This window comes from Arvicanthis niloticus, chromosome 6, assembly GCF_011762505.2.
Source record: "Arvicanthis niloticus isolate mArvNil1 chromosome 6, mArvNil1.pat.X, whole genome shotgun sequence".
Taxonomy (NCBI): Eukaryota; Metazoa; Chordata; class Mammalia; order Rodentia; family Muridae; genus Arvicanthis; species Arvicanthis niloticus.
In genome coordinates this window covers 37,912,096-37,935,229 of record NC_047663.1, presented here as the reverse complement: position 1 = coordinate 37,935,229, position 23,134 = coordinate 37,912,096, and the positions used below count along the sequence as shown (strand labels likewise).

Here is a 23,134-nt window from a genome sequence, read left to right as displayed (position 1 = left end):
CTGGCTGTGTTTCATAGTAATTATGGGTGATAATATTTATTGGTTCATCGGTCAGGAGTGCATGCTGCTTTTCTAGAGGACCAGACTTTGATTCCTAGCACCTATGTCAGGTACCTAAGAACCATCTGTAATTCCAGCTCCAGGAGCTCTAACACCTTTAGCCTCCATAGGCACCTGCTTCACATGTATATGTATACATGTATAGGGACACGCACACACTCGCGCACACACACTTAAAGGAAATTAAAAAAAAAAAAAAAAAAAAAAAAGGTCAGGCATGGCATGGTAGCACACACCTTCAATTCCAGCACTTGGGAGGCACAGGCAGGTGGATCTCTGTTAGGTTCTAGGCCAGCCTAGTCTACAGAGGAAGTTCCAGGACTACACAGCCAAGGTTACAAAGAGAGACCCAGTCTCAAAACAAAACAAAACAAAAACCCCAAAGAGATAAAAGAACCACACAGAACAAAAGATATGCAAAAGGCAAGCAAGAGGAAGACTGAAATGTGTGGACTTTATGCTTATCTCAAAACAAGCTGGTAGAGAGTGATGGCAGACAGCTATAATCACAGCACCAAGGAAGCAAAGGCAGGATGCTTGCCATAAGTCTGAGGACAGTTTAGTTGACATAGTAAGATCCTGGCCAGCTAGTGCTATATAGTAAGGGAGACCTTTTCTCAAACAAGCAAACAAAATAATATCAAGTGGGTATGGCAGCAAATGCCTGTGATCCCAGCAATTAGAAGGCTGAGGCATCAGGACAGAACATTGGGGCTAGCCTAAGCCAATGTAGCAAATCAAGGCTAGCCAGGTATACAGAGAGACTCCACCTGGAAAATAATTCAATAATAAAGTTTTAACCCAAGAAGAGATCAGGGGCTGAGAAATGACTCAGACTTTAACAACTCCAGTGCTACTGCAGCGGTCCTGAGGTCGGTTCCCATCACCTACATTGGGCAGCTCTCAAGTATTTTAATCCCAACTCTAGGGGTATCTGACATCTCTAGCCTTTGTGAGCACATATGTACATACACATAATTAAAAATAAAAATTAAAGAATTAAATAAATCAAAGGTGGGGAGTGTGCAGTGGCACCTGCCTATAATTTTAGCACTTAGACTGAGGCAGGAGGATCACTGTGAGTTTGAGGCCAGCCTGGGTCCCATAGTAAGACTGTCTCAGAAAATGGTAACAAACAAAACACTATGCTATATCCACCATGATATTTAAGATGATAATGCCAAATGTTAGCGAGTATGTAAAATAATCAACAGGTATAATATAAACAACCATGCGGGAAGATGTTCTAGTCATTTCTTTGAAAGTTCAACAACACGTTCTACTCATTATACCTGGGATATTTACTTAGGAAGAATGAAAATATATGAATACAGAAAGCAATACCTAAGAATGCTTAAAACAGTTTTACTCATAAGAGCTCCCTATCTGGGCAACGTGCAAGGGGTCCATAAAAAGCAGACAGATATGCAATGGAGTATCCCTTAGTAATTAAAGACTCTGCAAAGTGATCGAAGAACATGGAAAGGGACCAGTATTACTTAAGAGATGGAGAGATGGCTGAGTGCTTACACTGGCTGTTCTTCCAGGGAACCAGGTTTGATTTCCAGCATGCACACGGCAGTTTATAACCACTGCAACTCCAGTTCCACAAGATCTATCGCCCTCTGGCCCTTGTGCACCTATTGCTCTGGGGTATACATGGTGCACAGACATACATGCAGGCAAAATACCCATATGCATAACATAAAATTAAATAAATCTTGGGAAAAAAAGCTGGTGACAGGAAAGAGGAAATTACTGTAGGAGGTACGTAGTTTTAATGTTCCTACTGATAAACCCAGCATCCTCACTTAAGATGGCTGGGCCAGTGACTTAAGGCTTAGTAGCTTCTATTTTTATATTAAGCCGCCAAGTAAACAAGCTGCTGTAGTGGTGAAGACTGAGTAGAGAGGCTTCATGAACGTAGACCCGGTCCTGGGTTGAATGGCAGTTAGGAAGAATAAAATGTAGCCCTAGTAATGAGGTGCCAGAGGACTATGAAAAGGCACTTGGGACTCAGAAGCCCAGGATGCAGAGCTGAGGACCAACTGCTCTGGGCCTCATCTGAAATCCTGAGCAACAGCAATTGTGGAGGTAAAAAAGAAGTTTAAGCTTTTTTAGGCTTTTTTAGTTTAAGCCACAAAGTTTTTAGGCAGCAACTATAAAATAAAGAACTAAGCAGAACTAAGCACTATTCGCTTTCGTGTATGTCTGAAAATTTCCACAATAAAAGTAAAACAAGAAAATAATATAAGAGCTTTTTTGATCCCATAGGCATTTATAACTTGTTATAGCCTCTTTTGGTGACTATAAAATCTGTCCTATTAGTAAAATCACAATATTAATAAGCAACACATTTTGATCTAAGTCTATCATAGAAGCTTATTGTGAGATCCAAGAGAGAAATTTCAGAGTCCACGCACATATTAAACTCATACCAATTACATTCTACCAGGCAAGCACCATGAAGACATGTAAGTATGAAAAGTTACACATTAGTTAAAAGGCCTATCAGTTTAGAAAACTGATTACCCTTTACCAACTTATATTCTAATACAAACTTTCCACAGTATAGAAGAGAAAAAAAGGCTTTTCTGAATAACACTGAACTTAAAGAAGAAAAAAAGGGAAAGGAGGGCAGCAGTGGAGGCATCTTTGTCATCTTCCTCCTCCTCCTCCTCCTCCATCTCCATGTTCAATGTCATTCAAACCCTTGAACCAAAGTTGGGTCTCAATCTCTAACAATGAGACCTAGAAATCTGTAGTTCTATGAAGCTCCCAGGTAATAGAGTTTAAGAATCACTGTCATAAAGGGTGTGGTAGAGGAGCTGCCTTCTCTTGCTCAATGTCCTAAGAGTTATAAGACAAAAATAGCTACAGAACTCAGAAATCTATTAATGCACCACCCACCACAGTATGAGTAACTCCAGAAAATGCAGCACTGTGAGATGAGAAAAGTACTGAAGCCATTTACAGCTATCAGATGCTTCATGTTGCAAAGAATCAAGACTTTAGAGGCTTAGAGTGTAGGAAGCCAAAAGCTGGTCATCACTTCTACAGAAGGAAAGATCTGTTGGAACAGCTAAGATCGGCTAATAAAAGTTAGGGAGTATCAGAAGTCCCCAGAGGCTCCCCTAAGTTCAGATCACTGAAAGGTGTTTGTATGGGGAGCACGTGAGAAAAGACGATTTAGTAAGAACTAAGTGTTTTTAGCATTGTGTGGACGACGCGGTGCCTGGAGTAGTGAAGGAGAGCTCAGTCAGCTTTCCTCCAGTGACCAGCCAAGACTACAAACTACCCAAGCTATATAATTATCTCATAAGGGGTTAGTTTACCATTTCAAATGAATAAATTTGGAGACGTAGCTTAGTAGTAGCATGTGATCCAAACCCTGCACCATAAAAATAAATAACAAAATCTGAGTCTAGATGTTCTTATGTGGATTTGAAAAAGTGAATCAATTTTCTGAAGATATAGTAACTTTGGTGAAATGAACTCAAATCCAAAGCTGCTCTGATCGACTTTCCAACCCTCCATTCAATGTGCAACTGGCAAAAGGGGGAACATTTTGGTTATTGTTCCAATTAGTGAATATGAGATTTAAGAGTACACCCTTGGAGGTAGAGGTAGGAAGATCCAGGGTTCAAGGCCGTCTTTGGCTACATAACAAGTTTGAGGCCACCCTGAGCTACATGAGAGACCCTGATTCAAAAAAAAAAAAAACCCCTTAAAAATGAAAAAGAGGCTGCAGGCTGGAGAAATGACTCAATGATTAAGACCACTTGCTGCTCTTTCAGTGGGTCTGAGTTTGGTTACCAACCCATGTCAAGTGGCTCGTAAGCTCCAAACGATCAGATGTCTCTAGCCTGAGCTGGCATCTGAACTCACATGCACAAACCTACATGCAAGCACACACACTGACAGAGAATTAAAAGTAATAAAAATAAATATTTTGTAAAAGGAGAGACTGGAAAATGTAAAGGAAGGCAGCCAGTTACTCTCCCTAAACTCTTTTCGTTGCTTTTCTTTGACTAATTGATTCTAGTCTAGAACATAACTCCTAGTATTAAAGGAGCAGGTGCACTAGCAGGAGCCAACAAATGATCAGATTCCTGTTGATTTTCTCTCTGAATACTTTTGTTTTACTTTGCTTTGGAAACAAGGTTATACGTAGCCCTGGCTAGCCTCCAACTTACCATGTGGAAAATGAGAAAGACCTTTGACTACTGATCATTCTACCTTATATCCCAGGTACTCCCAGGTCCTTTCTGCATACCACTATGTCTGGTTTTATGTGGCAATAAGGATGGAACCCAGGACCAGGCTGGCCTCAAACTCAGAGATCCACCTGTCTCGGCCTCCTAACTGCTGGGATTAAAGGCATGCACTACCATGCCCAGCTTCTTTCTAATCTTTTATAAAACACACGTAAGTGTGCTGTGAATTACATAGTAGGCAGAATTCTAAACATATTCTGCATTTCTCCCCAGATTCCTGTCTCTTCTTTAACCAAGCACTAGGTACTGCAGGTAAAAATTATTTAAAATTAAACACTCTACAGATAGAATTAAAATTACTACCAAGTAGCACCAATGAGATTACACAAGTCCTTAAAAGTGTTAGAGAGGAGCTGGAGAGATGGTTTAGTAGTTAAGAACACTGGCTATCTTCCAGAGGATGATAACTATAACTATACGGTTTCCCTAAAGGAAAGGAGTTGTGCTGTCCAGAATCTGTGCTGGGAACTGAATTCCAGCCCTCAAGAACAGCAGGCACTCAAAACTGATAGGTCATCTTTACAGCCCTATTATTTGTTGGTTTGTTTGTTGAGACAGAGTATGGTAGTTTGAATAAAAATGAGTCCCTCCGGGCAGTGGTGGCGCACACCTTAATCCCAGCACTTGGGAGGCAGAAGCAGGCGGATTTCTGAGTTCGAGGCCAGCCTGGTCTACAGAGTGAGTTCCAGGACAGCCAGGGCTACACAGAGAAACCCTGTCTCGAAAAAACCAAAAACCAAACCAAAACAAAAAATGAGTCCCATAAGTCTTAGACATCTGAATATTTGGTCCCTATTTGGTTACTGTATGGGAAGGAATAGAAGGCATGGCCTTTGTTGGAAGAGGTTTGTCACTGGAGGTGGGCATAAGGTTTCTGTCACCGGCATCTCTCTGCTTCCTGTTTGTGGATCAGGGTATGAGCTCTCAGCTGGTACTTCTGTGCCAGGCCTGCCTGCCTACAGCTATGCTCCCCAACATGATGGATGGACTCCTATCCCTTTGAAACTGTAAGCCCAAATAAACCCTTCCTTGTAATAAGCTGCCTTGGCCATGGTGTTTCATCACAGCAACAGAAAAGTTACTTCCCTAATAGCTACCAAATGAAGATGAAGTACTCAAATGCCTGGGGCCACTCATGCCAACCACCACCCAGGGTCTCACATTGCATCCTCACTCCCTTTCATGCCAACCACCACCCAGGGTCTCACATTGCATCCTCACTCCCTTTCATGCCAACCACCACCCAGGGTCTTACACTGCACCCCTCGATCACCTTGAACTCATGGCAACCCTCCTAAAAGCTGGATTTACATGCAGGAGCCACATCGCCCAGCTATGTCAATCTATTATTTGTTTGCTTGTTTATTTGCTTACTTGCTATAACAGGGTTCTTTATTTATTATAGTGGGCTTTTAAACTTCATATGTGTTGGTATTTTGCCTCTATGTCTGTATGAGGGTATCAGATCCTCTGGAGTTATAGACAGATGTAGGCTACCATGTGGGTGCTAGGAATTGAACCCAGGTTGTCTGGAAGAACAACCAGTGCTCTTAACTGCTGAGCCATCTCTCCAGCCATTTTTATATTGAAATATTTTAATAGTTTACAAAGAACTAAAAAGGCTACTAAATAATTATCAAATTCAGAAGAGAAAAAGGACAGAGATACATAGAGAAGGAAACTTAGCTCTCAGTCTAAATACTTGAAAAAGGAATGAAAGTTTCCATCAATGTCATCATTACCATTATTTCGTAAGTATGATCACTCTGATGTTTCTTGTACTCAAATCCTCGAGTGAAACACTGTGAAGAAAAAAAAAAAAAGTTAAATTACTAAAAGCTACTTTAAAAAGTACTTTCCTAGGGCTGGAGATGAGGCTCGGTTGGCAGCTCACTTGCTAAGCACACACAGCACTAGATTCAACCCCAGCACTTGGGAGGTGGAGCTGGAAGAATCAAGTTCAAGGTCATCCTCACTCAGCTACACAGCCTAGCACACAAGAGACCATGCCTTTAAAAATCAAAATAAGGGGGCTCAGCAGTTAACAGCACTGACTGCTCTCCCAGAGGCTGTGAGTTCAATTCCAAGCAACCACATGGTGGCTCACAACCATGTAATGGGATCCAGTGCTACACTGAACTTATATACTTCAAATAAATAAATCTTAAAAATAGCCGGGCAGTGGTGGCACAAGCCTTTAATTCCAGCACTTGGGAGGCAGAGACAGGCAGATTTCTGAGTTCGAGACCAGCCGGGTCTACAGAGTGACTTCAAGGACAGCCAGGACGACATAGAGAAACCCTGTCTTGAAAAAACAAAAAAAAAAAAAAAAAAAAAAAAACAAAAAAAATTAAAAAAAATTAAAAAAAAAAAAAGAAAGAAAAAAAAAATCTTATAAATAAAAGCCAGGCATGGCAACATATGCCTTTAATTCCAGCACTTGGGAGGCAGAGGCAGGAGGATCTTTGCAAGTTTGAGGCCAGACTGGTCTACATACACAGTAAGTTTCAGGACAGGTAGGGCTATGAGAGACCCTATCTTAAAACACCAAAAGTAGTTTTCTTCTGGTCCTAGGTGCTGTGGGGGCTGCTGGTTACCATGCAGACATGGTCTAGTCCTAGTCCAAGAACCACACCACACAAATGGCACAGAAATGGCATCAAGCCAGGCAGTGGTGGCACACGCCTAAAATCCCAGCACTTCGGAGACAGAGGCAGGTGGATTTCTGAGTTCGAGGCCAGCCTGGTCTACAGAGTGAGTTCCAGGACAGCCAGGGCTACACAGAGAAACCCTGTCTCGAAAAACCAAAAAAAAAAAAAAAAAAAAAAAAAAGAAAGAAAGAAAAAAAAAGTAATGGCATCAAGAAATCCCGGTTACAAAGAAATGAATTTCTTAGGGAGGTTGACCCTAAGCTCTGAGGAACATGTGCTTTGCCAAGAAGCACAAGAAAGGCCTGAAGAAGATGCAGGCAAACAATGCAAAGGCAGGGCACTCGCAGAGGCCATCAAGGCTCTTGTGAAGCCTCAGGCCATCAAGCCCAAGATACCAAAGGGCCCCAGCCGCAAACTCAGCCGCCTGGCTTCCATCTCTCACCCCAGGCTTGGGAAGTGGATTCAAAGCTACATGGCCAACGGTCGAAGGCTCTGCCAACCAAAGCCCAAGGTTCAAACCAAGGCAGAGGCCGCAGCTCCAGCTCAGGCTCCCAAAGGTGCCCAGGCCCCTGTGAAGGCCCCATAGAGAAGGCTCCTGCCAGAGTGAAGACAGATGGACTGCTGGAACACACCTGCCTACACACTATTAGCAGATGACCAGTGTCCTATGCTGTTTTTACAAATAAACTCGAGGTAAGGAGAAAAAAAACCACCAAAAGTAAATAAATTAATAAACTACAATAAAAAAAATACGACAAAAGATGGTTTGAAGATGCTCTAGTTTTGTTTTGTCTTTTGTCTTATTTGAGGTAAGAACTCAAGTACATCAAGTAGTCCAACCAGGCCTTGAAGTCCTCCTCTTCCTGTCTCCACTTTCCAAGTTCTGAAATTACAGGCCTTGACTGACACTACCAACCTGATGGATATATACCATAGTCCTACAGCCATTGGTTTTTTTTGGGGGTGGGGGTGGGTGTTCTCTCGTTTTTGGTATACTGAAAAGAATAAGTAGTTTGCTAAGTAGTCCAGGCTGGCTTCATCTTCTTTCCTCCTATTCATTCTCCCAAATGCACCCCATGCCCAATATATAATCTTTTTAAAAATCTTTTTTTTTTTTTTTTTTTTTTTTAAAGACAGGGTATCTCTGTGTACCCTTGGCTCTCCTGGCACTCTGTAGAGCAGGCTGGCCTTGAACTCAGAGATCTGCCCTTCTCTGCCTTTACCTAAGTGCTGGGATTCTAATATATACTCTTATAACTCAAAGGAGATCACGTGTGCACGTGTGTTTGCAGGTGCACTCACCTATGCACACCTTACAAAGGCCACAATTGGGACTCTTCCTCTACCACTCTCCACTTTAATTTTTGAGACAGGGTCTCTCACTGAACCTAGAGTCTGTCATTCAGCTACTCTGACTGGCTAATAAGCCCCCAAGGTCTCTCTACCTCCTCCACGCTCTCCTCAGCTACAGGCAATGCTACCATGCCTAGGTTTTACACAGATGCTGGGGTTCCAAACTCAGGTCCTCGCGCTTGCACAACAAACACTTTACTCGGTGAGCCATCTCTGCCATCTCTGCAATGCTTCTTTTTGTTTTTGTTTTTTTTTTTTTTGTTGTTGTTGTTGTTGTTGTTTTTCGAGACAGGGTTTCTCTGTGTAGTCCTGGCTATCCTCTGTAGACTCACTCTGTAGACCAGGCTGGCCTCGAATTCAGAAATCCGCCTGCCTCTGCCTCCCAAGTGCTAGGATTAAAGGCGTGCGCCACCACCGCCCGGCTCTCTGCAATGCTTCTTATAACCAAGTGTCTTAGACTGGGTAAGACCTGATAATCCCAACAAGCAAATTATTTAGGCTTTCTTTGGCTGACTTTCATCTGTAAAATGGAGGTATTTACTTACTCATTTCCCAGCACTATAGTGATGACTTAAAGTAGTACCTGGCATGCCTAACCAGTATCACTCCTAACATAGCCCACAAAACACTTTGCCTTGTCACCTATACAAAGACCACTCTAACAAGTTAAACAGTGAGGTCAGCTTGCTAGCTCTCATTCTTGTAATCGAATCTTTCAATTTACTTGGGAAAGTGATAAGCATTAAGATGAGAAGTTCTGTTGAATAGTCCCATCTCTCTCACCCATCCATTCCTGACCTTCCTGGTGAAGTCTGCAGGGAAGACTGCCTATAGAAAGAGAGTTCATGCAGGGTGGTCCTGTGCTGCTGAGTTACTCCAAGTTTCTGTATCCACAAAACAGAGCAGGAGAGACACCTTCTCCTCAGGGAGTTAGTTACCTGCAAACACAGGAAGAAAGGAGGAGGCCCACACTCAGCACATTTGATGTAAGGTTCCATGAGGTAGGAGGAGCAGCCTCGGCAAGGTGGCTTATCAGATGGATCATCTGGAACATACAGAAAACAAACCTAAGTTTAAACTCTATATGAATGGCTGAAGACCAACTGTGGTGACAAACACATGGAAGCGAAATGAGCTTATTGCACACACACAAACAAGAACCACTCTATTACACGGCAGCATGTTCCTTCCTCCAGAGAAGTTATTGCTTCAAAGGCTAGGGAGAGATGGTCCCTGCTGAAATGAGAAACTTATAAACCAAAGTCTTAAAGTTTTACAGAGCTCACTTTGCCACAAGGAAAAGAAAACTGGGTACATTCCCTATACAGCACACATATACAAAGCAAACCAGACAAAAAGTCAACAACTGTTTTACCCAGGCAGCAGCACACAGGCAGTCACAGCCCTGGTCTTTCAACTTCTTTGCAAGTTTGAATTTTTTTCTTAACAAGTTGGAGAAATTCCAATTTGGGATTTAAGCTTTGTGTTTAGGTTTGAGATAACAAGGAAAAGGCAAACAGCTGCATGCAGCTGCTCTTGTTCTGAACTATGAAGGCAAAGGGCACATAAATTCTCCAAAGCCCTTAGACTGCAGATACCTTTGTTCTTGGTTGCCCCAAATCCTGCCTCTCTGAAGTTAGAGCAACCATTGTTCTGTGATTGCCCATGGGAATGTGGGACAAAGGCCTTGGAAGGGGGATGAAGGGACTTACTTTGTTTAGCTTTCAAGCTCTGTAACAGCTTTTCCTCGGTAAAGCTAAACACCCTCCCAGGCACCACTCTTTGCTCTAACAGCCACTTGCTTTGCAATAAAGACATGGAGAGAACTGACAGGGTAAAGAAATGTCCTGCCTGAAGCTTACTCCTTTTGCTCTGTTTTTGAGACAGGGTCTCATGTAGCCCAGGCTAGTCTCCAACTATGACCTTTAACTCCTCATCTGCCTGCTTCTATTTCCAAAGTGAAGGGATTACAGGCATTGACCATCTACCACCTCTGATAAAAAATAAATAAAATATTAAGTGCTAGTTGCTAGTTTTTTTTTTTTTTTTAAATTATGTCTATTTATATGTTTGTATGTGACACATGTATTTGAGTACAGGTGCTAATAGAGGCCAGAAGAGGGTGTCAGAGCCCCTGGAGCTGGAGTTACTGGCCACATGACTGCTTGCCCACTATAAGAACAGGACACCTTAAGTAACAAGCCATCTCTCCAGCCCAGATGCCAATCTTTACCAATCCCCTGAACTCTTATTTTTAAGAGACAGGCTTTAAGTTGTCAAAACTGGCCCTGAACTCCTAGGCTCTAGTGGTTCCATATCATCAGTATAGATCCTCCCTAACTTTTTGTATTACATTTAATTATTTATATTTATATTTATATTTGTGTGAGTGTGCAGCAGCAGCAGCATATGGAAGTCAGAAGACAACTTTGGGGAGTCATTTTTCTTCCAGCAGTTGGGTTACAGGAATTGAACTCAGGTCCTTAGGCTTGAGCCATCTTGCTGACCCTTTTCTATCCTTTTTAACAGTTTACTTCACCAATAACCTAACCTGAACTACCTCCCTAGGAAGACATTCTGAAAATCCAAGGCAGATTTTTGCTGCTATGAGTAGGATTCGCTAAGAACATTTTGCAGATAGGAACTGGGATTCTAGATGTTAAGTACTGAAGATATTCCTTCCTACACAGCAAACCAAACCAAACAAAAAGCCCTGACTTAAGTCCTTAGCAACTTTCAATTATTTCATTAGATATTCAACTAGACAGAAAAACAAAGCTCACAATTACAATCCCTAGAACCTATTTCTGTATTACATGCTAAAAAATGTTTTTGACAGTGTTGGGGATCTGCCCCAGGACCCTGTACATGCCAGTCAAGCCGGTTGGTAACAGTAGTCACTGAGCTAAAGTCCTAGCCCCGATGCCTGCAGGGTGTGGTGGTGAATGCCTTTAATCCCAGCATTCAGGAAACAAGCAGGCGAGATCCACACCAACCAGAGCTGCTTAGTGAGATCCTGCATTAACGAAATTTTAACAGTTTTAATATACTTGAATACTCTAACACAACTGAACACAATTCAACAGGCGGTTATACTGTTTTGTTCAGAACTTGACCAGAAGTTACTAAGGCTTGTAACATTTCTTAGTCACTAGCTGCCTGATTCATCCTGCATTTCTCACGGTAAGATGCCATGATTCAACCTATGGGTAAGCAGCTGACTGCTTATCGCGTCTCCTATAGCTTTAATGTCCTGCTCCCCATCCTTCCACCTTTATGACAAGGTTTAACTCTCTAACTCAGTCTATCCCTTGAACTGGAGGAAATCCTTCTGCCTCAGCCTCCCAAGTGTTGGGATTACAAGCATGTACCACTAATCTAGCAGTAATGATGTCTTAAAAACATATTGATACACTTGCTATTTTACTATAAATTATATTGTTTCATTATAAATTACTCCATTAATTATGAAATTATTTTTATTTTTAAAATCATGTACTTACCTATTCCATTTTCAATTAGAGACTTAAAAAATATAAAAAGAATATAATTGGGTCTAAAAGGTTGAGAATTAATCTAAGAAGCTCTCTACTAGTGGCTCTGTATGCATTTATGACACTTGCAGTTTACTTTATCAGTATCTCACACACACACACACACACACGCATATACATTTCTCTCTCCATGTATTTTCCTAAAACTAGAATTACTGAGTGCACAGAGGACTGATCAAGGATTTTGAGAGTGTATTTATCTGGATTACATTTATTTATCCACTTTGTATATATGAGTGAACATAAATGTTCCATAGAAGACTCAAGGTATATAATTCCCAGCCACTGCAGGGGATCTGACACCTCTACCTGGCCTCCATACCCATACTCACATGTGTATATCAATACACACATAATTAAAAACAATGAAAATAAATTTAAAAATTCAGAAAAAATAAATTTTAAAAGAATATGACTAATTTAATCAGCTGATAGTGGTGTGTGTCTTTAATCCCAGAACTTGGGAGGCAGAGATGTGAATTTGAGGCCAGTCTTGTCTACAGAGTGAGTTCCAGGACAGTCTGGGTTACACAGAAAAACCTTGCCTTGAAAAAACAAACATAAAAAATGTGGTTAAGTCAATAAAAATATTATAAGTGGGCTGGAGACAAGGCTCAGAGGTTCAGAGCATATAATCCTCTTCCAGAGGATTAAAGACTTCCTACAACAGCCTGTAGCCTAAGTTCCATGGGATCTTCACAGTTTCTACTGGCTTCCTCAGGCACCTGCACTCACATGTATGTACGTGTATACACACACACACACTATTAACAATTAAATCTTTGGGGCTGGAGAAATAGCTCAGCAGTTAATACCAGTGGCTGTTCTTCCAGAGGATCAGGGTCCAATTCCCAACATCCATATGGCAGCTCACAACCATTTGCCTCTTTTGGTCTCTAAAGGCATTGAGCATGTATGCACAGCAGAAATGCAAAAAGGCAAAACACTCATACACATAAAATAATAAAAATTTTAAAAAATGAAATAAAAATAAATCTTAAAAGCAAAATCACTATAAACAGGATTGGAAGTATGGCTCAGTGCTTAAGAATGTTTACTGCTCTTACAGAAGACCTGGGTTCGGTTCCCAGTACCCACAAATCTCTAATTCCAGTTTCAGGTGATCCCAAATCCTTTCTTTTATGGCCTTCACTGGTGCCTGTAAACATGTAGTACAAATAAACTCAGAGAGACACACAGACACATAAATAAATCCTTACAAAACAAAAACATCACACACACAGTTGAAAAAGCAAGTAAACTAGAAAAAAGTATTTGCAAACTCATGAGAGAAAAAAGCTGAAATTCTTTAATTTTTAATCTTGATTTTTATGTGTACTAGGTTCTGTCTGCATCAATGTCTATACACCGTGTACATGCAGTGCTTGTGGACACCAAGAGGTGTCTGATCCCCTGGGATTGGAGTTACAAATAGCTGAGCCTCATGTAGGTAATGGTGCCTGGACTCAGCCCCTCTGGAAGAGCAGCCATCGACCTCAACCACTGAGCCTCTCTCTAGCAACTGAAACTCTTTTTTTTTTTTGTTTTTTGTTTTTTTGGTTTTTCGAGACAGGGTTTCTCTGTGTAGTCCTGGCTGTCCTGGAACTCACTCTGCAGACCAGGCTGGTCTCGAACTCAGAAATCCACCTGCCTCTGCCTCCCAAGTGCTGGGATTAAAGGCGTGCGCCACCACTGCCCAGCTGCAACTGAAATTCTTATTATATAAAGATACTCCTGATATTCCTGAGGCCCCAAGTTTGAGCCACGCTATCAAAGGAAAACATAAACAAAAGAACCACATTGTCATTGTGGACCACACCTGTAAATCCTGGGGAAGATGAGGAAGGATTTCTGTGACTTCAAGACCTGCCTAAGCTACATACTAAGTTCCATGTCAGCCAGGGCTATACAATAAGACCCCATCTTTAAAAAAGCCAAACAACAAAACAAAACAAAGCCGGGGACAGTGAGTGGAGCATTCCTACGGTGCCAAGTACTGGGGAGACGAGGCTAAGAGATTCATTTAAGAGTCTGAACTTGAAACCAGCCTCAGCAACAAAGTGAGACTTCACCTCAAGAACAAAAACAAAAAACAGATTTGGGCAGGGAAGGAGAGAGATAAAAATGGTCTTTAACAATCAAAGCTTGAACCTTTGCATCAGGACTGTGGGAAACAGGACAGGTAAGCATGCAAAACAGTACAGCTCATGTGGAGGGGAATTTAGGAATAGATGAACAAAACCACAAATCATTATTATTATTTGTGGGATTGTTTGTTTGTTTGTTTTTTAGGTAGGATCTTATTATGTAGCCCAGGCTTGTCTGGAACTCATGTGGATCAAGCTGGTCTTGAACTCACAAAGCTTACCTAGCCTCTGCCTCCTTAGTGCTGGGATTAAAGGCATGTGGCATCATAACAGGCCCTAACAATTGTTTTACAGGGAGGGAATAATGGGGAGGGGGGTAGCACCGGCCTTTAATAATCCCGGACTCAGGAGGCAGAGGCAGACACATTACCAAGCAGAGGCTAGCCTGATCTACAGTGAGTTCCAGGACACAGAGAAACCCTGTCCTGAAAGGAAAGAGGTGGGAGTAACTTTCAGTCTACACTTGGAACATTAGTAAAATGAAAATGTACAACTAACTGGATGTGTCAAAGATTCTAACTTTCTGAATATATGTAGGGAAAATGCAGAGTGCCTTTGATAAAACAACAAGAAACAAATCTTAAAAACACACTTCTGGTTCTTACTAATGAACATCTACCTCGTGACTGTGTAACATGTATGTGCGTGTCTGTGTCTATGCTGGCCAATTTTGTGATTTCTCTTTCTTTGAAATCCAATGATGGTACAAGTGTGAAGTTCCAGCACTTGAATAAGTAGTTCAAGGACATCCTTAGCTACAAAACCAGTTCCAGGCTAGCCAATTTACATGAGACCCTAGGTTCAAAATAAACATGTTTATTTAATAGATCAATCTACGGTAGCTAGTCCACTCAGCTTGGCTTTATTCTAAGTGATGAAGCTGTGTCACATTCAGTAGGCAAACAACAGACAGGTATGGTCTGATTTGACTTTTATGTGCTATTCATAATTCCTTCAGGCATTAGCACTCAACTTCAAAGGCGTTGCCTTCCTGATCATCCTCTACTTTAGTTGGACATTCATTGTCACTTGAGACTTGTCCCACTGTACTTACTGCTAAAGGAACCCAAACGGTCCATCCTCTAGCTGACAGAGACTGCGGGTTGATCTTCTTTGATATAGAGCTTCTTTAAGACTTCAAAAGTTGCCAAAGATTAACGATCTCACAATCCCCTATGAACAAAGAGAAGACCCACACAGATCAGAAAACCATCCCAAGGTTTACTTTAGTAAACTGACAGGGCAACGGCCTGGTTGTCAACCATAACACTCAGACCTCCTCACTCACAAAATTTAAAGTACACCCTCCTTACAAAATCTGGAACTTGCTGGTGTAGTGGTATGTATCTTTAATCCTAGTACCCAGGAAGCAGAAGACAATAGGTCTCTGTGAGTTCAAGACCAGCCTGGTCTACATGGAAAATTCTGACCCAGACAGGACTACATAGTGAGACCCTGCCTCAAAAAATAAATTTGAACTTTATTATTGGAATCCAACATATATCGATCAGTAACTTATTCCTTCAAATAGGAGGTAGAAATAGGAGGACTTCAATGTTGTCCCTGGCTATCTTGGACTGCTTGAAACCCCAAACCCAAAACAAGCTGGGCAGTGTGGGTGCACACCTTTGACCCCAACACTAAGGAACCAGAGGCAGCCTAAAGTACAGAGTGAGTTCCAGGACAGGCAGGGCTACACAGAGAAACCCTGTCTTGGAGAAAAAACAAACCAACCACCCAAACCAAAACAAAGCACACATCAATTTGGACAAATAAATGTTAGTTTTCTAAAAGGGTAGATTACTTTCATTTCTCCTGAAATAGTTTTTTTCACTTTGACAGTTTTAGCTTTGGGACTAATATACAAAGTATATGCAATGCTTTGATAATAAGGCTGAGGGCCAATTTTTTGGCTACTTAGGGTAGAGGTTTTTCCTCTATATAGTTGCAAGAAAAGTGGGTCTTTGAAGAAGAATGTTGTGGGCTCAGTAGCTAGCTGTAGGGTGTTTAGCATGTAGGATGCTTTTTATTCAAACTCCAGCATCCAATAAGCAAGTAAACACAGTACTCCAGAGGTAGAGGCAGGAGGATCAGTTCAAGGAAATTCTTGGCTACATTAAGGTCAAGGTTGGCCCGATACATCAGGCTGCCTAAAAAAAAGAATTTAACAAAGGCATATTATATACCCAGGAATAAAACAATAGCCAGCATTATATGCCAGGTACCGAATGGAATCACCGTTCGTGGACTCTATCTTGGAATCCTAACAATCTCTTGACACAGACAGTTTTTTCCCTAGAAAAAGAAGCGCTAAAGATTGGGGTACTTGCACAGTACTTTTAGAGGCTGGTGAACAGCAGGGCCCTATCAAATAGACCCTTACACTGTCAAAGACGCTACAATACGTTCTGACAAGACACTTTTTGCAGAGCACAATGCTGCAAAAATCAAAATCTTCCTTCCTCTCCTTCCTTAAAAGACCTCGCAGTGACAATAACATCCTTGAGAGATGGGCTACATTTAAATTAATTACTAGAGGGAGCAAGGAAGTGATCGAGGGGCAGGACCCCATGAGGAGCACAGGGGAATCGCGGGCTTGGCAGTTGTGCAGACAGCATCCTTACAGCTGCATGGTCTTGGGCAAGTCACTGTATATCCGGGCCTCGGCTCCAAAACGGTGCTCAACACTGGCTCGCAGAGACCCACGTGGGGGTTCGGCGGGTCAGGTGGGCCGGGGCCGCGCTCCACCGCCCAGCCGGGAATACCGAGCTGCGGCACCACCAGCCGCAGGGGGGAGGGGCTCGAGACTCGCCGGGCCGCGCCAACTTCCCCCGCCGCGTGGCCCCGCAGCGCAAGCCCGCACCTCGTGACCCCGCGTGCCTTCGCTCCCGCCGCTCAGCCCCACGCCTCACCTCGCCACGTCCCGCACCTCGGCGCCGAAGAGCCCGCCGCTGCGCGCGCTGTGCAAACTCTGCGTGCGCGCCACGGACTGCGTGCGCGGCCCCGAATCACGTGCGCGGCCCCGTGTCACTCAGCCGCTAGCACGCCGGGGCTGTCCCGCCTCCTCCAGTCGGGCGGCGGGCGGGTCCCAGTGGCACCGCCCCGGGATGGGGAGCATGGTACCTGGCTGCTAGCCGGTGGGCCCTGAAGTCTGACCTGCTGTCACTTTCCCCGTCACCACTAGCGTCCAGTGGCGTGCTCTAAGGCGGCCTCGGCTGGTTCAGTCTGGATTTTTTTCTTAACAATCCCATTCCAGTTCTGTTGCAAGCAAGGAAACTGAGGCTGCCCAGGCACTGGGCTGGAGGATGGCGAGCCCGTGCCGAGCCGTGCCACTCATGGAATACCCAGACTGAATGACTTGAGGGGTGACGAGGGTCCTTTTTATTCTGATGCTTCTGGGACGTCGAAATTGCCTTCTCTGGAAAGACACATCCCCTCTCCGGGCATCAGAGGCCCACATGGAAGCGCAATGATGATGTGGTGGTCCGCTCTGATGTCACTCTTGAGGGCTAGGTATGTCCCAACATCTCTTATTACTACTGATATAGATTCTTAACGTTTATGGACTCCTTCCTGACTGCATGCCAGGCATTGTACGAAGCGGGTTACACACATAAGGGCTCGCCTAAAACAACTTTCTGAGGGAGGCACTGTTACTGTCCTCATGGTCCAGCTGAGGAAATTTAGGCATTGAAATATATAACTTAGGATCACAGTGCTACCAACCAAATGCTGGGGAAGAGATCCCAGCCATGGCTGATCTTAACGATTATGCTGTGTATCTATTTAAAAATCTGATTCATAGATTTGCCCAATTTCTGTTGGAATTCATTTATACGATATCTGCCCGTGTGGTATCTTGATTAGTTTTTTGGTACACAGGTAATATAAGTCCATTGTTAGAATTTAAAAAAAGAAATTGCAGCTGGATGTAGTTAGTGACTTACATCTGTGGCCTCAACACTTGGTAGAGTGCAGGGCAGTTGCCCTGAGTTAGAGATCAGTCTGGGTTGCAAAGTGAAAGATCTGTCTCAAAACAAACAAACAAACAAACAAAAAAACAACCAGTAGAAAAGAAAAAATATTAAAAATCCGCATGTGAAAGTCACCCCCACCACGTTAAATAAACGGTGTTATAGGGTGCTTCACATTTACTGAATCTCCAAATCCATTCATCTCCAAATCCATTCATTTGACAAAAATACAAACAGCCACCTCTCTAGGTGCTGAGAATTTTGTAGTGAGCAAAGTGTATTCTCTTGCACATAAGGTTCGTGTATTATATATAAACAATAAAAGATAAGTGTGTTGCATATTAATATACAAATGATAAATATTAAAAATGCCTCATAATGTGGTTTTATGGGAAATAAAATAGGATCCAGAGATAAAAGTGATAAGAGAGATTTTTCCTTTAGATAGGGAAGAAAGGCTTCTTAGCAGACATAACAGACAAGAGGAAATCCAATTACTTAATGAGAAACAGAAGTTTCGTGGATTTCTAGAGAGAACCATGGATGAGAAACAGCAGGTGCAGTGGCCCTGGTGCATGGGTTTGATTGGCATGGAGAAGGAGCAAGGAGGTCAAAGTGGCTGGAACAGAGCCGAGTACAGAGATTTGATGGAAAACAGCCAGGATCCAGATCACACATCACTTGGTAAACTTTGGATGGATTTTGGATCTCATTGGGATGTGACAGAATTCCATGAAGGGTACAGATCAATGTATTTAAGAAAAGTATAGCCGGGCGGTGGTGGCGCACGCCTTTAATCCCAGCACTTGGGAGGCAGAGGCAGGCGGATTTCTGAGTTCGAGGCCAGCCTGGTCTACAGAGTGAGTTCCAGGACAGTCAGGGCTACACAGAGAAACCCTGTCTCGAAAAAAACAAAAAACAAAAAAACAAAAAACAAAAAAAGAGAAAAGTATAGTGGCTCTTGCCTGTAATCCTATCATACGGGAGGCCAGCGTGGGCAACACAGAAAATTCCAGTCCAGTCTGGTGCATAAGACCCTGACTCAAAAAATGATAAAATGTCCAAGAGGAATGAAAATTAAATTAATTAAATTGTATCCAAGGGGATCTAACAAAGTATGATGACATAGGTGTGAAAATGACACAAGTAATGAAATTCATTCTGTTAACTTAAAAATTGATGCAATAAGAACTAAAACCTTCAGGGTCTGGTGGGATGGCTCGGTCTGTGAAGTGTTTGAGTTTGAACCTCAGTGCCCTAGTCAAGGTGGTACACGCCTGTAGCCCCAGCACTGGGAAGGAGACCGGAGGATCCCTGGGGCATGTTGGTCAGCCAGTCTAGCTAGATCAATGAGCTTCAGGTTCCTTGTCTCAAAAAATAGAATGAAGGGGCTGGGAGATGCCTCAGTCAATGAAGTACATGTGGCCCTGAGTTCAGATCACTAGCACCACTGTTCCACTCAGCCGCAATCCCAGCGCTGGGGAGAGGTGAGACAGGCACATCCCTGGAGCTCATTGGCCAGCCAGGCCAGCCAAAGTGATGAGGTCCAGGAGAGACCCTGCCTCAAAAAACAAGGTGGAGAGCAGCTGAGGAAGACACCCAACATCAACCTCTGTCCTCCATGTGTAGAGGCACATATGGTCAAATACACACACACACACACACACACACTTTCCAGTGAAAGGAAAGGTGACACTGTTAGAATCAGTGCTTTCCTCCATGTCTTCCCTAAGCAGTAGTATTAGTGGCATGGCAGGACTGTCAGAAGAGAAGGGGAGAATACAAGGGAGACAGACTTAGAAGCCAAGTTTTGTTTGGGATCTGTGTTTTGCACACTGACTGGAAATCACAATAGGGTTCTGCTGCTCAGTGGAGAGCCCAGGGCTCAAATTGTGTAACGAGTATAATTGTTTCTTTGTGTTTTCCCCAGCCTGAGAACAGACCGCCCTTTCTCTTTGTAACCTCAGCACCCATAAAGGTAGGACCAGCAGATACTGGTGAAATGAATAAAGACAAAGGTATGGCCACATAGAGTGGAACACACCTTGAATCCTGGCACACAGGAGTCAGTGGCAAGAGGATTGCTGCAAGCTGAGGCCAGTTTGGTCTGCATCATAGCTTCCAGGCCAGTCAAGACTTACATAGGGAGTTCCTGTCTCAAAAAACACAAACGAAAAAAGCAAAAGGCATAGATAAAGTTACTGGTAAACTTGGTAAACTTTACCCCCAGGGGGAGGGGGTATGTGTGAGACATGGCTCAGTGGTTAAGAGCATTGGCTCTTCTTACAGAGGACCTAGGTTTGCCAAATGGTAGCTCACAACTACCTGTAATTTCAGTTTCGAGGGATCCAGTGCCTTCTGACCTCCATGCATCAGGTATGCAAGTGATACACATACATACAGGCAAAGCACTTATATACATAAAATAAGTCTTAAATTTTGTTTTTGTTTTTTATAGAAGGTCTCCCTGTGTAACAGTCCTGGCTGTCTTAGAACTTATTATATAGACCAGGCTGGCCTCGAACTCACAGAGCTAGCCCCAAACTTACAGAGATCTGCCTGCCTCTGCCTCCCAAGTACTGGAATTAAAGGTGTGTGCTGCCACCACCAACTGGCTAAAAATTCAAAATAAAATAAAATAAAATAAAATAAAATAAAATAGGCATGTACTCTGGGGCTGGAGAGGTGGATCAGTGGTTAAGAACACTGACAGCTCTTCCAGAGGACCTGGGTTTAATTCCCAGCATCCTTATAGCAGTTCATAAGTGTCTGTAACTCTAAGATCTGATACTGTCACACAGACATATGTGCAGGCAAAACACCAATGCACAAAAATAAAAATAAATCAGTTATTAGAAAAGACATATACTAAATACTTTTATTGTCTGAACATGACTTACAAAAAGAATGACCATAACTCCTGAATTAACCAGGCAGTTCCTGGTTTGTTTCTAAGTATTTGTTACCTATGTATTAATATTGCCTTGATTGACTAAGCTGTGTCTCTCTTTGTGTAATAAATCTATATATGCATCATTCCTTGTAGAAGGAAGGCCCTTCAAGATCTATCTTGTTTTTACTTTACTTTTGGTGGTGTGGGGAGGATTGTGTTTTGTTTCTTTGGATCAAATACAAGGCAAAAACTCTGTCCCTGAACTACATGTAACCCATGACTGACTTTTCCGTCTGTCTCCTCGAAGTCTATTCCCCAGCCACGTGGAAAGCCCTCCCAATCTTATATGCACCCTTACCTCCTGGCTTCCTTGCCAAGTGAAGGCTTTTCTTCACCCTGGGCATCACTGACCCTTCAAAACTCTGAGTGCCCAGCATACCCTATAGTTAACTTCAGAACAAAGACATGCCTTGCTCCTGCACTCACCGTCTCTATAGTGAAATCTGGAAATGAAAGACACAGAATAATTCTACATACTTACTGACCCATTTGGTCTGGTTTGGTATTTTTAAAACAGGGTTTCTCTGTGTAACACTTCTAGCTGTCTTAGAACTCACTTCGTAAACCAGCCTAACCTTGAACTCACAGAGATCTGCCTGCCTCTGCTTTTCAAGTGCTGGGATTAAAGGTGTGTACTACCATGCCTGGTCTTTTTTTTTTTTTTTTTTTTTTTTTTTTTTTTTTTTTAAATTTTTTAGTTTCATATGCATTAGTATTTTGTCTGCATGTTTGTCTGTGTGAGGATGCTAAATCTCTCGGAACTTGAGATACAGACAGTTGTGAGCTGCCATATGGGTACTGGAAATTGAACCCGGGTCCTCTGCTGAGCCGTCTCCCTAACGCCTGACCACTGTTTTTACAACTTGAGTGAAGAGTCAACTTTTGAACTTGGAGCCTAACAAGGAAAATTGTTTTCTGATGTCAGGCTCTGTAACTTGACCGCGTTGGTTGGGAACAAAATATTTCCTTGGTTCCTTCTCATCTATGGAGATGTTGTTAAGAGTCAAAAGTACATGTTCTGAGCCTCCTTCCCGTAAAAATAAATCAGTTATGTCTATGTAGTTTTCCTTTCTTCTAGTGAGACAGAGTTTTGTTATACAGTCTGTAACTCACTGTGTAGCTTAGGCTAGCCTCAGTTGGGTAGTCTTGCTGCCCCAGCCAGAGCTCCTAGCCATGAGCCCTCCTATTTGCCTCTCTTACTTTCTATACCCTAAATGCTGAAAGACTCTATAAGCTTGCTTTCACACAGTCCTCCATATTTCCCACCTGGCTGAGATGGCGGGCATGCAAGTATATTTTTTTTAAAAGTAAATCTCAGGGCTGGAAAAATGGTTTAGCAGTTCAGAGTATTTGTTGAACTTCCTGTGGACCCAGGTTCAATTCCCAGAACCCACCTGGCAGCTCAAATCTGTTTGTAACTCTATTCCTCATACAGACGTACATGCAGGTCAAACACTGATAAAATAAAAATGAATAAGTTTTTTTTTTTTTTTTTTTTAATAGCAAGTCTCCAAGTCCAGCACTGAGATATACCCCATCAGTTAAAATAGGCAGAGGATTCAAATCCTGCATCAGACCACTTAGCTCATTATGGGGGCTCTTCACTTAGTCAGTAATGTGATCCAGTCCACAGAGGGAAGAACAGCCTGGCTCACAAAGGGCCTGAGCCTCAACTAGGACAGCGTTGGCTGCTTCTACACCGGGGTGTCTTTCTCAGAAGCCCTGACTGGAGCCTGCTGGCCTGCCAACTGTCTTGCACGTTCAGAGTATTGCTTTCTTCTCTCTCCCTCCCTGTTGTCCTCTCTGTGGCCACCTCAGTAGGAAGAGTTAGAGAACTAGAGCAAGTGTCCATGCTGTCATCCAAAGACTGGGACAGCATTGAGGTGCGTTGTTTTCAGTGAGGTGCCTCTCGTAAAGGACCAAATGATGCCATGTTTGGCCTCTAAGTCAATAAAGAACGTAAACCGAGAAAGAATAAGAGTTAGGGAATTAAACCCTTTCTTCACAGGATGCTTCTACACATCTTATATGACTTGATCTGCCCCACCACAGCCTTCAGAGAAGGGCTGAAACACGCTTCAATATCTCTGTCCCTACCCAATAGCCTGCCTGGTAGGTTTATACATCAGGAAGATAAGCTCTAAAGATGAACAGGGTGAAGAAGG

General features: G+C 42.8%; 2 protein-coding genes across 5 annotated transcripts in view; one reads left to right on the top strand and one right to left on the bottom strand.

The window, feature by feature from the left end:
• The window catches only part of Tada2a (transcriptional adaptor 2A), a 48,202-nt gene extending 31,131 nt beyond the window's left edge, over positions 1-17,071 (bottom strand). Inside the window, exons 1-4 of the mRNA XM_034505591.2 lie at positions 16,955-17,071; positions 15,097-15,215; positions 9,280-9,386; positions 6,080-6,139 (exon numbers count right to left, since the gene is read on the bottom strand). Coding sequence (XP_034361482.1) covers positions 6,080-6,139; positions 9,280-9,386; positions 15,097-15,121 — 192 coding nt within the window. The 5' untranslated portion in view covers positions 15,122-15,215; positions 16,955-17,071. The remainder of the gene's footprint in view (positions 1-6,079; positions 6,140-9,279; positions 9,387-15,096; positions 15,216-16,954) is intronic.
• An 89-nt stretch (positions 17,072-17,160) lies between these two features.
• Positions 17,161-23,134, top strand: part of Acaca (acetyl-CoA carboxylase alpha) — a 264,876-nt gene continuing 258,902 nt past the window's right edge. For 3 of the 4 annotated variants that reach the window (XM_076936129.1, XM_076936128.1, XM_034504319.2), the window contains exon 1: positions 17,165-17,555. Coding sequence is in view for 2 of the 4 variants with exons in the window: in XM_076936128.1 (XP_076792243.1) it covers positions 17,512-17,555 (44 nt within the window). In the remaining 2 variants the exon portion in view is untranslated. Of the gene's footprint in view, positions 17,556-23,134 lie in introns of all 4 variants that reach the window. The other variant, XR_013111129.1, reaches the window with a different exon arrangement.